The sequence below is a fragment of the Actinia tenebrosa genome, unplaced genomic scaffold (assembly GCF_029948245.1).
Source record: "Actinia tenebrosa isolate PJP-AT-01 unplaced genomic scaffold, QUT_ActTen_1.0 PGA_scaffold14__42_contigs__length_11649687, whole genome shotgun sequence".
NCBI classification, from domain to species: Eukaryota; Metazoa; Cnidaria; class Anthozoa; order Actiniaria; family Actiniidae; genus Actinia; species Actinia tenebrosa.
This window is the reverse complement of record NW_028292574.1, coordinates 4,855,915-4,870,576: the sequence shown is the minus strand read 5'-3', so window position 1 is coordinate 4,870,576 and position 14,662 is coordinate 4,855,915. Positions and strand designations below refer to the sequence as shown.

At 38.4% G+C, this 14,662-nt stretch overlaps 2 protein-coding genes across 3 annotated transcripts; one reads left to right on the top strand and one right to left on the bottom strand.

Annotated features, from left to right (window-relative positions):
- Positions 1–3: 3 nt before the first annotated feature.
- Positions 4–10,041, bottom strand: LOC116302657 (chordin). The gene is made up of 20 exons (XM_089030040.1): positions 9,703–10,041; positions 8,769–9,414; positions 8,264–8,364; positions 6,565–6,688; positions 6,105–6,231; positions 5,444–5,537; positions 5,036–5,174; positions 4,823–4,954; positions 4,491–4,742; positions 4,302–4,408; positions 3,384–3,500; positions 3,139–3,295; positions 2,728–2,969; positions 2,333–2,587; positions 1,905–2,001; positions 1,565–1,725; positions 1,315–1,417; positions 935–973; positions 761–858; positions 4–530 (listed from the first exon to the last, which is right to left on the bottom strand). Exons 2-20 carry the CDS (start codon positions 8,875–8,877, stop codon positions 417–419), a joined length of 2,568 nt encoding a protein of 855 aa, XP_088886166.1. The 5' UTR covers positions 8,878–9,414; positions 9,703–10,041; the 3' UTR covers positions 4–416.
- A 1,684-nt stretch (positions 10,042–11,725) lies between these two features.
- Positions 11,726–14,541, top strand: LOC116302659 (carbohydrate sulfotransferase 11-like). Of its 2 annotated transcripts, none has more exons than XM_089029559.1 (2): positions 11,726–11,944; positions 12,714–14,541. In XM_089029559.1, exons 1-2 carry the CDS (start codon positions 11,768–11,770, stop codon positions 13,599–13,601), a joined length of 1,065 nt encoding a protein of 354 aa, XP_088885685.1. In that variant the 5' UTR covers positions 11,726–11,767; the 3' UTR covers positions 13,602–14,541. The 2 variants fall into 2 exon arrangements, with proteins under 2 accessions (XP_088885685.1, XP_031567863.2); XM_031712003.2 differs by lacking the exon at positions 11,726–11,944 and adding an exon at positions 12,472–12,524 and having other exon boundaries at positions 12,753–14,541.
- Positions 14,542–14,662: the final 121 nt, after the last annotated feature.

Here is a 14,662-nt window from a genome sequence, read left to right as displayed (position 1 = left end):
AGTTGAAGACATCTAAATGTTTGCAGTCTTACATATCGAAGATCCTTGTCATGAGCATACATAACATAATTACCATGGTTATCATAGAGTAACTAAGATATAATAACCGTGTATTCCTGTCTGTGATTTTGACATGGTCAAAGAATTTTAAGGTTGTCTTTAGGGATTATTTGTTATTGCGTCGTTTCTTCCTATTCTCTTTAATTTTGGCGATCGTTTCTCTACAGTTATTATGGTTGGCTTATTCTAACAATTTAATTTGGAATATTTTCGTTAGCTGTGTTAACGTCGTCATAAAACGCGACCGCAAATTTTTAACTGAGCTAACTGTGCCTTTGACGTCAATCATATGTTATTTCCTGGGATCCTGTCTTTCTCATCCAGTGTTGGATACGGGTATCCCAGAGTCTAATTTTTTAACGTGTTCGACCATTACATGGCACACAGCAACTTTTGCTCGCCATTCCACTAAAAGTACTCTTGCAGTAGTTGTCGGGACACTTAACAGTAATACAGCTCACTTTACTATTCTAAACAACACAAATAGACGCCTAAATTAGTACTGGCTTCATTAATATTGGTATCAGTGATGAGCGCGCGAGTTTTGGCGCGAAAGGAACCCCATCAGCATAAGTCATCGAAAAGAATTTTCTCTTGTCCCACAAGGTACAATCTGGATGTTGTGGAGGCATCAACTGCAGTTCTTGTGGATGGAGGCATTGATCAAGAATTAAAACAGAGTGTGATTGCACTGGCTTACCTGACATTGACATGTGACGCATTTAATGAGACCAAAGGGTGGCATGTATGGTGACCATCTTGCTCCTTCAGGGTAAGTAATTTGACCAAACTGACACACTAGTGGACAATTGAAACATTATTAGAGCTTGATAAGCCATAATGAACAGTCGATTAAACTGGGCTATTAACTTACCTTTAGACTGCGCCGCAGATTTACTGCTTATTACAGAATCTAGAAAAAAATTTCAAATCAGTCAATGGTTACAAGAAAAGTTAGATCGAAAAACTAAGCGATCATGTATTTATTAAATGTTGGAAAAAATTAGCTTCTTTCTTATGGTTCAGTATCAAGAGCAGATCAAACCAAAATGTTTTTTGGGGGGGGGGGGGGCTAATTGCGTTTCTTCCGTCAATACAACGGATAAAACAATAAAGAAAGCATCTAATTCTTCATTATTATTTTTTTCTGCTGAAGGGGGGCTTCAGCCACCCTTTGCCCCCCCCCCCAACTGGATCTGCCCTTGAATATGGTACAGTATTTTAGAGTTGCGCGCAATGTGCCACTTATTTTACCTGGACACCTTGCACAGCAGTCTGCTTGGTGTTTCTTGACTGGGTTTTTGCATTTTGGTTGTGCACATTGAACCTTGCTACAGCTTATCTCATTACTACTGGCCTACAAAAAAAAAGCACAATAATTACAGTCAACAAAAGTCAGTTAGTTGTCGAATCACACCCTTTTTCAGAAAAGAGGTTGACTTGCTCACACTCTACCACCAAACCTGCAACACACTGACATTCACACAAGACAAGAAGAACTCACCAGACAAGTACAAACAACACACTTCATGTAGCCAAACGGTTCGACATATGGATGCCATACAGAGCCACTGGGGTAGAACTTGCTTCCTTGGTCAACGAAACATCCCTTTATCTTTGGTGGGTTAACTCCCGCGTACGTTCGGATCAGTTGACTTTCCATCACTAGAAGGGAATAATCAGCTCAGTAAATCAGAAAGTGATTGGTTGCTAAAAATGTTATTGAACATTTATATAAGGCTGCAGCTGCAGCTGACCGTGCCTTTGGCGTTTCTGCAGTAACGGCTTTGCGAAGTAATAAAGTAGCAATAGAGTCGTAATATTTGTGAAGATTTCGTACTGACCTGGGCAGACGGGACAACATTTGTCTGGCAAAACTACAAGAGCTTCACTGCAGTTTTGTGGCGTACAGACAATTGGAAAACAGATGACTTTTGAGTCCTGGGAAAAGTTTATCAGTCAGTCAGCATGTATAGAATATTGGAGATATAACGCTCGCGCTGTTTGGCTGGCTATATGTTTATATCAGAGGACAGATGCAGAGATAAAACGCTTACGCAAAATCGCTTTAAAATATTGAATAAAAGCAAGAGAAATGCTTGGCTACACCTCGTGTATGTTTCTAAGCTTGCTTCTCTAGTGCTCTACAGCCCCCAGCGTGTTTATATCACAGTACAGAGACATGCGCTTTATATCACAGTACAGAGACATGCGTGCTCGTTTTATATATACCGAACTGCGTCCGGCTTTATGTGTTGCACATGCGCATTACCTTACAAGAACATGTGGTACACTTTTGATCATATTCTGGTGTCCAGGCCTCTCCATTAAAGTACGTCTGTCCCTCGGATATACACACTTGACCGGTCATACCAGTTATAGGTGGTCTACAAGGACCGTCATTGAACTGGACCTGACCTCGCAGCTCACCACGTGGACTGTCGTTGCTGCTAATTTGAAGGTAGACACGACCACGAAACATGTTGGACAGAAATTCGTCATCCAAATCTCGCACCACGCCTGAGATCTAAAAAATAAGAACAAAAACGATAAATTCTAGTTCCATTCGACTTTTCTGTTTTCACTCGGTCCAGAGATCCCTACAAAGACACTGGATGCTTTAAAAAAAGGAAATCAGGATAAAAGGAATATAACAGTTTTACCCACCATCGTTCCCGTGAATGAACGGAGCGTAAGTCTCTCCTTTTTATATTCCAGCGGTTGCTCGCCAAAAAATGCAAAGCCCTCCAGGTCAGCGGTGATGACATTGCTTTGTCCTCGATTCAATCCTTTTAACAGGACGTTATAGTGGAGTGAACAGTGACGGTCTAGTGATAACCAGGCCAACCCAGACGCTCCTGTCCGAGTACTGGGAATGACTTCATTTCCAGACAAGAGAAACGGCGAATCTGAACAAACAAAGTAATATACGAAGAATGATCATCGTTTATTTTGATGTTATGCTGACAATATAAAGCATGTATTCATTGGAAATGATGGTGTATATGACTGCGATGATGTCTGTCTGTCTGTCTGTCTTACTGTCTGTCTGTCTGTCTGTCTGTCTGTTTGACTGACCTTCAAAGGAAGCATGATGACCTCCATATGGTAGTTGTTTCACGTGACCCCTCAATTCTCCATTGCGATACAGCGCCGTGCGTACGTTGACACTGATTCCACCGCTGAACAACAAACTTATTTCAGCAGCAGAAGGTCTCTCCCAAGTATCTTCTATCTTCATGTTGAAAGATACAGGCGTTAATAACACTAGAAAAACTATAGAAGATAATTCTGATGGAAAGTATTCTAGTTTCCCGATGTACCTGTACGCGTGAATGTTCGTCAGATGAAATAGAACGTGACAATTTCTTGACCAGTCTTTTTCGACTCATTTCCAAGGTTATCTCGATGACGTGCTGCATCAGTCCAGAAATGGAAAGCTAAATACGAGGGGAAAATATGAGTTCGATCCAGATAAAGGTGACAGGGAGAGGTGATGATGATCATGATGGTGATGGTGATAATGATGATTGATGGTGATGATGATGATGATGGTGATGATGATGGTGATGATGATGATAATGATAGTGATGATCGTGATGATGATCGTGATAGTGATGATGGTGATGGTAATAGTGATGGTGATGATGATAGTGATGATGTTGATGATGATCGTGATCGTGATGGTGATGATGATGATTGATGGTGATGATGATGATTGATGGTGATGATGATGATGATGGTGATAATTGATGGTGATGATGATCGTGATGGTGATGATGATGGTGTTGGTGATGGTGATGGTGATGATGATGGTGATGGTAATAGTGATGGTGATGATGGTGATGATGATTGTGTTGGTGGGATGTTGATGATGATGATGATGGTGATGATGATTGTGATGATGATGATGATGGTGATGTTGATGATGATGGTGATGATGATGATGATCGAGATGGTGATGATGATGGTGTTGATGATGATGGTGATGATGATGATGATCGAGATGGTGATGATGATGGTGTTGATGATGATGGTGATGGTGATGATGATGGTGTTGGTGGTGATGGTGATGGTGATGGTGATGATGATAGTGATGATGATGAATGATGAATGATATTGATGATGGAACGGATGCGGCTGATAGTGATAATGGTGATGACGACTTTAGAATGGCAACGAGAATATCAGCTAACCCGAACACGCTAGTGTAACTTCACAAACTCATATATATGCAGTACCTTGTATTGCAAATGTCCATTGTCTTGAAAATGAAATGATACATAACCACTGGATCCCGTTACCGTAGGTTTTGTTGCGTCTCTTCCAGCCATCAATGCATAAATAACTAGAAACAGGACGACATTGAATAAGATCAGTATTCCGCCTCAAGGCCAAATACGTGAGGAAGAATTACTCACGTGACTTACCATTGCAAGTTTTCTTAATAGTTATTCTTCCTGTCATCTCGACTGTCTGTCCACCAGCCTTGATTTTCAAGGTCATGTTCAATATCCCTCTAACCAGCCACTTAAGATTCTGCTCATTTGATCCAGACCACGTGATCTTTTTTATTTCCCCATCGGTTTGCAGTGACGTCACAGGAATTGAGTGCAAAACTTGTACGTTGCCGCTTTGAGGTGCTTTGATGAAATGTGCACTGGCTACAATCTGTTTCCCTCCTGAAGATAAGAGATTTACAAAGTAAGAACCATTGCCTGCCAGCCTGCATGTGATAATATGATAGTTAACTAGCCAATACCTGTGTGCGTGAAGCGGTTGTGGTACAATGTTACATGAAGATATTTTCTATTTCTTGAAAGTCTAAGCGACGCCAGGGCTGCCATGTGGAGATCACCATCAAGCTTTGCTTGTAAAACAGACTCGAACGCATCTAAGAGGAATGAACAAAATGATTCGCTAATTGATCAATTGGCTAATTGTTTTCCTTGTATGTTAAAAGATAAGAACAAACCTTCAGAATATCCATCGTAGCTAACCAACTGGCCTCTTAAACTTTCACTTCTCCTTTTAAATTTCAAAACTACATCAATGGTTTTCGTGGTGAGCTGCTTGGTTTGTTGGTCATTCAGGTCGCTCCATAACAGGCAAATCTGTAACGTAGAAGCAAACATGAATCCATCCATCCATCCATCCATTCCTTCATTCACTTGGTCAGTCAGTCAGTCACTCTGTCAGTCAGTCAGTCACTCTGTCAGTCAGTCACTCTGTCAGTCAGTCACTCTGTCAGTCAGTCACTCTGTCAGTCAATCACTCTGTCAGTCAGTCACTCTGTCAGTCAGTCAGTCACTCTGTCAGTCAGTCACTCTGTCAGTCAGTCACTCTGTCAATCAGTCAGTTATTCAAATTAAATTGCATTTACTTTTGTCCCATTGATAAATTTTCTCTGTATATTCAGTTCTCCAAGTTTCTTGTCCGCTTGTTTATAGAACAACAATGTCTTGGGCCTTTGGTTGCTATGGACGACAAGGAGTAGATTGTTGCTAAGGATTTCAGTGTTACATATTAGGGATATTTGAATTGTTTGGTTTGTAGCTACCCTATCTGCCTCATGGTGCTAGACTATGAAAATCATATAAATAGATAGCTAATAAACAATAATAAATATCATAAATCAAATGCCGCGAGCCGGACTCGAGCCCACAACAACACCCCGATTTCATGACAGGTGCTTCTACCAACTGAGTAACCAAGGTAACTACATTTTAGAAAGATTGAGAATTGCTCTGAGAAAATGTTGTTTTTTTTTTTTTTTTTGTGCCATAATTTTGCTTCCAGACCTTTCTGAGCTGACTTCACAGCATTAATCAGCATTAAAGGTTAAGCAATCTGAATCCGAAATGTACATATAGCTTTTGTTTCCTAGTTTAAAATGGGAACAGCTTACTGACAAGAGTTCTTACTCCACTAATGATTCATATTTTATTTCTATATTGTTATCCTTTATATCTATATGCATGTCTACTGACCCAAAAACACCCAGCCCCTGCGCGGGCGACAAATAAAGAGGCCGGTATACTTACCCTTGGTAATATATTGATATGTGTAAAGACCTCTTGATCAAAGTCAAGTGCACCCGCGCCAAACCAATTTCGCGGGAAAATGATTTACTTGAGGAAGACTGGGAAGGAGCAAGAAGAGCCACGAATTCTAAACGACAATAAAAATCATTCGTGTTGTTGCTTGTTTGTGATGATAATAATAATAATAATAATAATAATAATAATAATAATAATAAAGAATGTTTTATTAGTTTACTATTGAGGCTGACAATAATGACAATATGATGATAATTTCTTTGACACGCCCCAATTCTACTGACTACCTTCATGTAAATTGGGCCTTATATGTGTCATCCAACATGGCCGCCATGTAAGTTTGATTCTTTTCGTCGTTCCTTTAGGAATGCCTACAAACTGCTAATGTTATCCAACATGGCTGCCATGTCCATTGGACAAGTAGTCAATAAATCAAGTCACATACCTGGAGGACAGGTAGGGCAGCACTGGTTTCTTTGAAATTCAGGGTTAGTACACGATGTTTTTGGGCAGCGGTTCCTCGTGCTACGGCAGCTGACTTTACCATAGTTGCCAGGCTTTTTCGCATGCTTTGAAAGCAATAAGAAAAAACAAGTATGAACAAGAGAACTGAGGTGATGATCTCTAACACTTCAATGCAATCTATCTTTGTTAGTAGTTTGATTGGAGGGTTGTTTAATCTGCACGTGATGTCTAAAGGTCAGCAAGTATTGGAAACTCCGTCAATTTGTCATATTGGACATTTGCGACAAAAAACTTGATACTAGCTTGATAAGGTGTGATAACTGATAATAGCACATGTGAACGAGCATAAAGCATGATGGGAAACCCAGTGGAGATTCCTGTTCGTGCACATTGGATATTCAATGCACAAGCATATCCTTATTTGGAAACCACCCCTCTCTCGCAAGATTCATCCAAGCTGAACATCTTTGTAATATGGATGTAGAGAGCAAAAAAACCTTGCTTTTATCTGATTTCTCTTGAAATTCGACATAAACCGGTCCAAGAGCCGCATTGAATTTTGAAAACTCTTCTAATCTGGCGTTTATTCTAATCGTTAGAAATTTCATTAGAAAATAAATGATAAATGTATGTTAAACACCGTCCCTGGAAAAGAGACCGACTGTTACCCGTCCGCCTAATTCTGGGCTTCTTGCACATGTACTATTTACTGAGGAAAGACTTCATGGTCCAAAACATCGCGGATCGAAGCAAAGGTGTTGTGTGCTGCGAATGTTCTGCATCTCACAGTTGTTGGTCAGTCATGGGTTCGATCCCTGGACCCGCTATGACATCTGAGTAGAGTTGTTTTTTGGTTCCCTTCTGAGTGGTTCTGCTAGTAATTAGTAGTTTTTCTCGTCCCTCCCGACAAAAATCAACTTCAAAATTCCAATTCGATCATGAAACAAGGTCCAAAGGCTATTTCCTTGGTTCATTCCATATATGGTTGTCTTTTCCAACAACGCTGTCTTACTGAATCGGAGAAAATAGCAAAAGCCATTTCCAATCTGCAAACTTGAAGATGCAACTGTGTCTTTATATACCTTCAACCATCAGCAAGAGAGACCCCGGTTGTTAGACTTTGTAGAGGCAGTGCTGTTCGCTAGCCTATCATTGGCATCATAATGTGGCGATGTCTTTAATCTTAGTTCATTAGCTCTACCAACAGCTAGCTAGCGATTGGTCCTTGTAAGAGAATCGAATTAACGCAGATCCATTCGGGGCTTGCGGTTTATTATAACGAACAAACAAACAAACATATAATTTATTCACACTTGATTGCATCTACAAATAATGCTGAGTGTATATGAACGAAACTGATCGATAAATCTGTGTCCGTCCCCCTTCTTAGTTCCCTGAACTAATAACTAAAATCCTGCTCTTTTGCAAGTCAAGTCAAACGCACAGACACTAGAACTTTTAAAAAAACGGTTCGAACATGTTTACACATTCTTCCTTTATCTTGTGTTTTATCGATGCGAACGAACGATGGCAAGCACTTCGCTATAAAGCTCTAACTTTACAGTAACAAAAACAGGTCAGGTTTAAAGACAGATCAGGATGGCGATAAACCTCTTAGACACTTGTCGATAAAGCGCATAGCATAAGTATTACGCATATTTCGGAGAAGAAATAAATACCTTAATGCAGGAACAGAGTACACAGTTAAGTACTCCAAATGGCGACACCTCAGGATTCCAAGTTGTACCTATCTTGTAGTTACGGATTCCAAAGCTGCACCCTGACAGAAAGGAATGAAAAAACCTTGTAGTTACAGCTTATATATATATATATATACACCAATTCAGCTTGCCCAGGACATTTTCATTCAATGATTGTTTAAGTACTTTGTAAAAACGCGTAAAGTATATATGGTCATTATTGAAAATGGGAAGTTTTGTTATCTTGCACAGAAAAAGTAACTTGCTGTTTAGAATATAGATAGTCCAGCTGCTTTCTTGATGCAGACCCGTTCTTTACGAGCTGAACACTCTTGTTTCTGATTACAAATGGTTTTGGAAGGAAAATAGCTCGTTCTCTCAGTATAATCACGATGAATTTTTTACTTTTCCGTTGAAACTTTTTTGCCTCAACTCTCAAAAGGCTCCAATGCTGTGTAAAAAAGAAAAATGTTAGTCAACATACCATTCTTATTGCCTGAAGGAGAAGGGAACTCTAGTCCATATGGTCTCAGTAATAATCTTGAACCAACGATGGTGGGGAAAATGAGAGTAATAATCATAAGCTTTAACATTTTGCTTAAGTTTGACGAACTGAATTGAGCAGTAATTTGTGGCGTATCCCTCCGAGTACTTCACACCAGGACACCTAGAGATGATCTACCAGGCCAGCCTTGAAATAGGATGATCAGCTAACTACGCCAGCATATATATGCATGTAAACAATCAGATCTTTTTCAATAAACATTGATTTCATTGTATCAGTTTGTTAAAACGATTAGCCTAGACCTCCCGTACAGTCAGTTGTTCGAGGCTTTCTACACCAATACACACTAAATCCTTGCTTCTACCACAACAAAAGAAAACATGACGTTTTATCTATTTGAAGATAATTTTCAGTATTCAAAGGACACAGCCCATCACAACGGGTTCAATTGTATGTCTTGTATTCCACGGATCAGTCTTCGAAATGTAAACGAAGGAATCAAGTGTTTTATTTACGGGGGAGGTCGATCTCATATGTTGTATTAAGCTTGTATTAATTGGCATCCATGTCAACAAATAACGTCTATTGTTTGACGCTAATTATTGGAAGTTTCTGTATGTCGCAGCTGAAAAGAAAAAAGAACTATATCTAACAAAAGACAGCGGTGTTTGAACAAAACCTTAGTGGGGGTCACACGCAGTTAACATATCCCATGTTCACCGATTTGGAAAATTTCTTTTAAAGAGATTTAGATAAGTAGTTTAGCAAACAAACACTTTATTAGTTAATTAGCTAATGAACTGGAAAAGTCAACATGGATGTTGTTGTTAAAAGAGTCAACAGAAAAAGATTTGCACTTGAAAAACGAAATATTTCGTAGTCACGACATGACTAGATTCCTTTACCAACATACCTTTGTTCTTCTTCTTTGCTTATAATATGATGATTTGAACGTTGAACGATTGTCCTTCTTCCTTGCTTATAGTATGATAATTTGAACGTTGAACGATTGTCCTTCTTCCTTGCTTATAATATGATGATTTGAACGTTGATCATTTATCTTTGTATATAGTTGTTCAGCTGCGATGTAAATAACTTAAATCAACTATGTATCTATCAAACTATCTATCTATCTATCTTTACCTGAGAACCTTGTTGAACGGAGCTAAAAGTCCACCCCATCTACACCAGCACACTTTAAGTCTGATCTCTAAACCCGATCTCTTATGTTTTATGAACTATTTTTTAAGATCAAAATGTTGTGCACTGGGGTAAGGTTCTAATAAATGCGTGCAAGAAAGCTCGATTGATATTAATAGAAGTACTAATTATACCCTAAAATATAAACAAAACGCTTAGAAGGTGACAAAGATATACTTCAACAAAGCTGGTAGTCTAAATATCCTTGTCAAATGGGGTAGAACTGTCTTGAAGTAGCGGATGAAAACAAATCAACCATTATCTATGTTTTCATTTCTTCTTCAAACATGCCAAACAGATTGAACTTTTTTGAATAAATCTGTTTGACAAAGAAAAATAGCTTGTCATTTGTGAGTGTTTTCGGAGCTAATCTATGCAAGCAGCCTTTAATACACTTTATATAACCGAGTTAAATACATACATGAAACTTTATCTGGAGGAAAGGCAATCGAGAGAACCGCCGAATTTCTCATGGCACTAGTGTCATGGCCCTTACTCGCGGTAATGTTTATCACTGCGTATCTTTAGGTACTGATAAGCTTTTGATTCATTATTGTAGTATGCTAAATATAGTATCCAATCTGTTATCATGCTATTGCGTCAATGACAGATTTAGCTTTATTAAAAAGGAACGACGGAGATTCAAATTTCGAACAGTAAAAGGACAAAAGGGGATATCGAGAGGTCTTGTTTTATCTTCAGTATTCTCTTCTGTAATGTTACTACCATTTTCCTCCAGAAAGTTCTTTAGATGGCTGCAGGTAATATGCAAATTGATACCTAGCTGTTTCTGATCTTATTTTTGGTCTACGGCTCGTACTTCCCTTTAGACTGTTCCGTGCTTCATGGCACTTCCTGCGCATGCGTGCTGCATTACTGAGCAGAGCGTCGAACAGAGGCATAGGAAAAGCTGTGTTATTTGATATCAATTGAACTTTAGCCAAGCTGGTACTTAGTACGTGCTATTCGAGTGTACTGTCATGAAACATCAAAACAAAAGGCAAACATGCATGAATATATATAATGATTGCTCTTGACTGAATGCAGTCTGAAGCATTAGCTGCAACGAATTAATCAGGCCAGCCAGCCATGCAGCTCACTGGAATTGCGACCCGCTCCAAATGATGAGTGATTGATTGTTAGAGGACTGTCTTCCAACTTATCTTTCAACATATCTTAAATCGATATGGCTTTTCATTTTCACTGTAATTAGCAGGCCCTGAATAGTTTATGGTTTTAATGTTATTTCCTTGTATTTTTATCGACATTTCTACTACTCCTCTCTAGTCATATCTTTTCTTTCTTTCTTTCTTTTTTTTTCTTTTCAATTTTTAATTCCAAGAAAGGCGAGGCTGTTCTAAATGTTTTGACATCAAAGAGTTTTTGTATCAAGTGACACTCTTCTACTCCATTAGTAAGTGAATATGTTTGGAAATGTCAAGTCAAAACATCAACAAACTCAACATGATACGAATCTACTGCGCATGACAGCAGGTGCGCGATCACGTGATGGCATGCTATCCAATGATTGGTTCAAATTGAGGTTATAGGCCAATGATGCATAAAACAAATTTGACACTAATGATTAACAAATCAGTGAATCTTCAAGGATTTACTTGTAAAACCATTCTTTGCTTGGCTGGAGATTCCTGGGTTAAATATTCATACGATGAAGTCATGCAGTACACATTAGTTAATTCATAAAACTATCCTTGTGCTAATACACGAAAAATAACTTGATTTGACGAAAGCCCTAGTGTGGACTGCATGCAAATCTAATGCTCAGAGGCGGTATATTTCCCGCTTTACAGATATTATTGTTGGTGTCTTGTGACCCGTTGAGTGTTTTGACTATGGTCAAACTTTTCTTGTTCCGCGCGATTTCGCTGCTCAGTTTATTCGGTTTACTGCTCTGGGAATCACTGAATGGCGGTTACCAAGAGGACTTTTTGGATACAGGTGATGATTCCAGTCCATTCATTTTTACTTTCAATATCTGTTTTTTCTTGAAATCATTTTTTAACTTTTGCCTCAAAATCTACTAAGGATTTATACTGGAAAATTACGAATATGATTCAACTTCAGCAAGTTCCATGTGTCTGTATTTGTACTATAAATCATTACGTATTTTAAACGCCAGAAGTAGTCACAACAAATGAATTTATTTCCAATTGTTTTTGTTTCAAACATATAAATTTTGAATCCCAAAACTGATGCTGACCACTTTAGCTGGTGCACCGTGACTTCAATTGTCAAAACAACTTGATCTTATACTAATAATTTCTTTATTTTAATCATTTTTCCTCGTTGTTTAGATCGAATTTCCACTTTATCGTTATAGACAAGGCAAATGCGCAATACTTTGACTTTATAGAATTATTTGCCGAGGGAGAAGACCATGAAAAATAGTGTGGTAACGGTACACATCGTTTCTCATAATGTCTCACGGTTCATTGATTACTGTCATTGCTTCTTGCAGGTGCCATGGACAAGGACTTCCAAAGCGTGAATAGTCTTGGCAGGGAATTTACCAAGGTGAGAAAACATGATAAACAACTGATTTTCTTATTTTACTCAATATAAGCTTACGGCAAAATAAAAAACAACTTGAAAGAGAGATTGATTTTACTTTTTATTATTATTGATATTATATTAATTTCCGAATTCTCCTCTATTCTTCTCTTTATTTCTTAGTCATGGATGCCATTATTTTCACCTTCCATACGAATTATTGTCTTTCTTATTCTGTTTTATTTTTCCAAGGACGATAATCCTGTTCAGGCAAAGCGCAAGAAAAGTCTGATGGAGTATTGTCGTGACAGAGATCCCCAAAGTATTCTACCACGTGGGACAACTAAATTTGAGATTTCATCGTACACTTTTCGGAATATTATCGTAAACGACAAACACAGCCTTCTTTACTGTTACATTCCAAAAGTAGGTTGTTCAAACTGGAAGCGCGTGCTCATGGTTTTGAATGGTGATGCCGCTGACCCGTATCAGATTAATACTGCAGACGTACACAACAGAAGTCTTGGTTACTTCCGGTATTTAAATGAATACGAGCCAGAAGAAATAGTTTATCGACTCAGTACATACTATAAGTTCTTGTTTGTACGTCATCCCTTTGAACGTTTGGTATCAGCCTATAGAAACAAATTTATCGAATCTTACAATTTAACTCTTTTTAAAAAGCTCTACGGTAGACAAATAATCAAACATTTCCGCCATAATCCCGACGCCAAGTCGTTAAAAACCGGCGAAGGAGTGAGTTTTTCAGAGTTTGTGGATTATCTATTAATCTCAGATCCAGAGTACATGGATCGTCACTGGAAGCAGTTTGATCTACTTTGCCACCCTTGTCTAGTTTATTATGATTACGTTGGACATTTTGAGAATCTGATACCAGAGGCAAATGATCTTCTACAGACACTACAAGTGGATGACCTCACACGCTTCCCGGGGAACATTACCTCTAAATATAAACAGGCTTCTTCTGATCTTGCGAAAAAGTATTTTAAACAACTTTCTAAGAAACAAATAGAAGGATTGAAGACTCTTTATCGACATGACTTTAATATGTTTGGATATTCCAGCGATGACTATCTGTAGGGTCCCACATGGAATAGCAGCCATACTAACCGTATCAACTGATGAATCTGGAGCTACGTTCTATTCTTCAAGCGAATTAATGCTGCGTCATTACCTGGTGGAGTGGCACAAGGATCACAAGGACAGGGTTACAACTGCATGTGGTGAGGTATATTGTGTTACATGTTTTTGGGCATGCGCAGTGCTGCAGTATGACACGATAAACGATACAAAGACCCATATGTCATCAGGGGTGCGCCAAAGTGAAATAGCGAAGTAATCGACATTCGTTCAGCAACCAGAAAACTGACTGCCTCCAACTGACGACCGGAAACTCTTGACATGTTTACGTACTGTTATGACTGATGATCACCTGCAGGCGCGATCGCAAACTGAGACTTTAAATAACTCTTTATTGGGGTGCATGTGACGTCATAGCCGCCATTTTGGTTGACTGTGACAAATATTTGGTCTTGACGTCTTTTGTTATGTCAACCAACATGGCGAACATGTCTATTGTCCTTTTATTCTCATGGGAAGGAAAGCGTGTTGGGTGTCTGTATTTTTGTCTTTCTTTTTCTTTTCTTTTTTTATTTAATTTTTATCTTTTTAATCTCTTTTCCTACAACCACTATTAACAACCGTAGTACTGAAACGAAAGACTGCAACTATATAATAATAAAACGAATAAAAATACTAAAATAACACTACGACTTAATAACTGTTGCACGATATGATAACCAAAACGAAAATCTTAACACATTGTAATTATAAACCTGATCTATGCAAATGACCAGAGTCAGAGGTTGATTGATGAACCTGATCCGTGCTAAAAACAACCAGCTAACAAACAAACAAACAAACAAACAAACAAACAAACGACGTATAAACAAACAAACGACGTATAAACAAACAAACAACGTACAAACAAACAAACAACGTTCAAACAAACAAACAAATGAATCAATCCACAACAACCTAAAAAAAAACAACGGCAAATAACCAATCAAACGAAAAATTAAAGGAACAAACAAATGAACCAACCAACAAATAAAGCAACAAACGAACAAACAAATAATTCT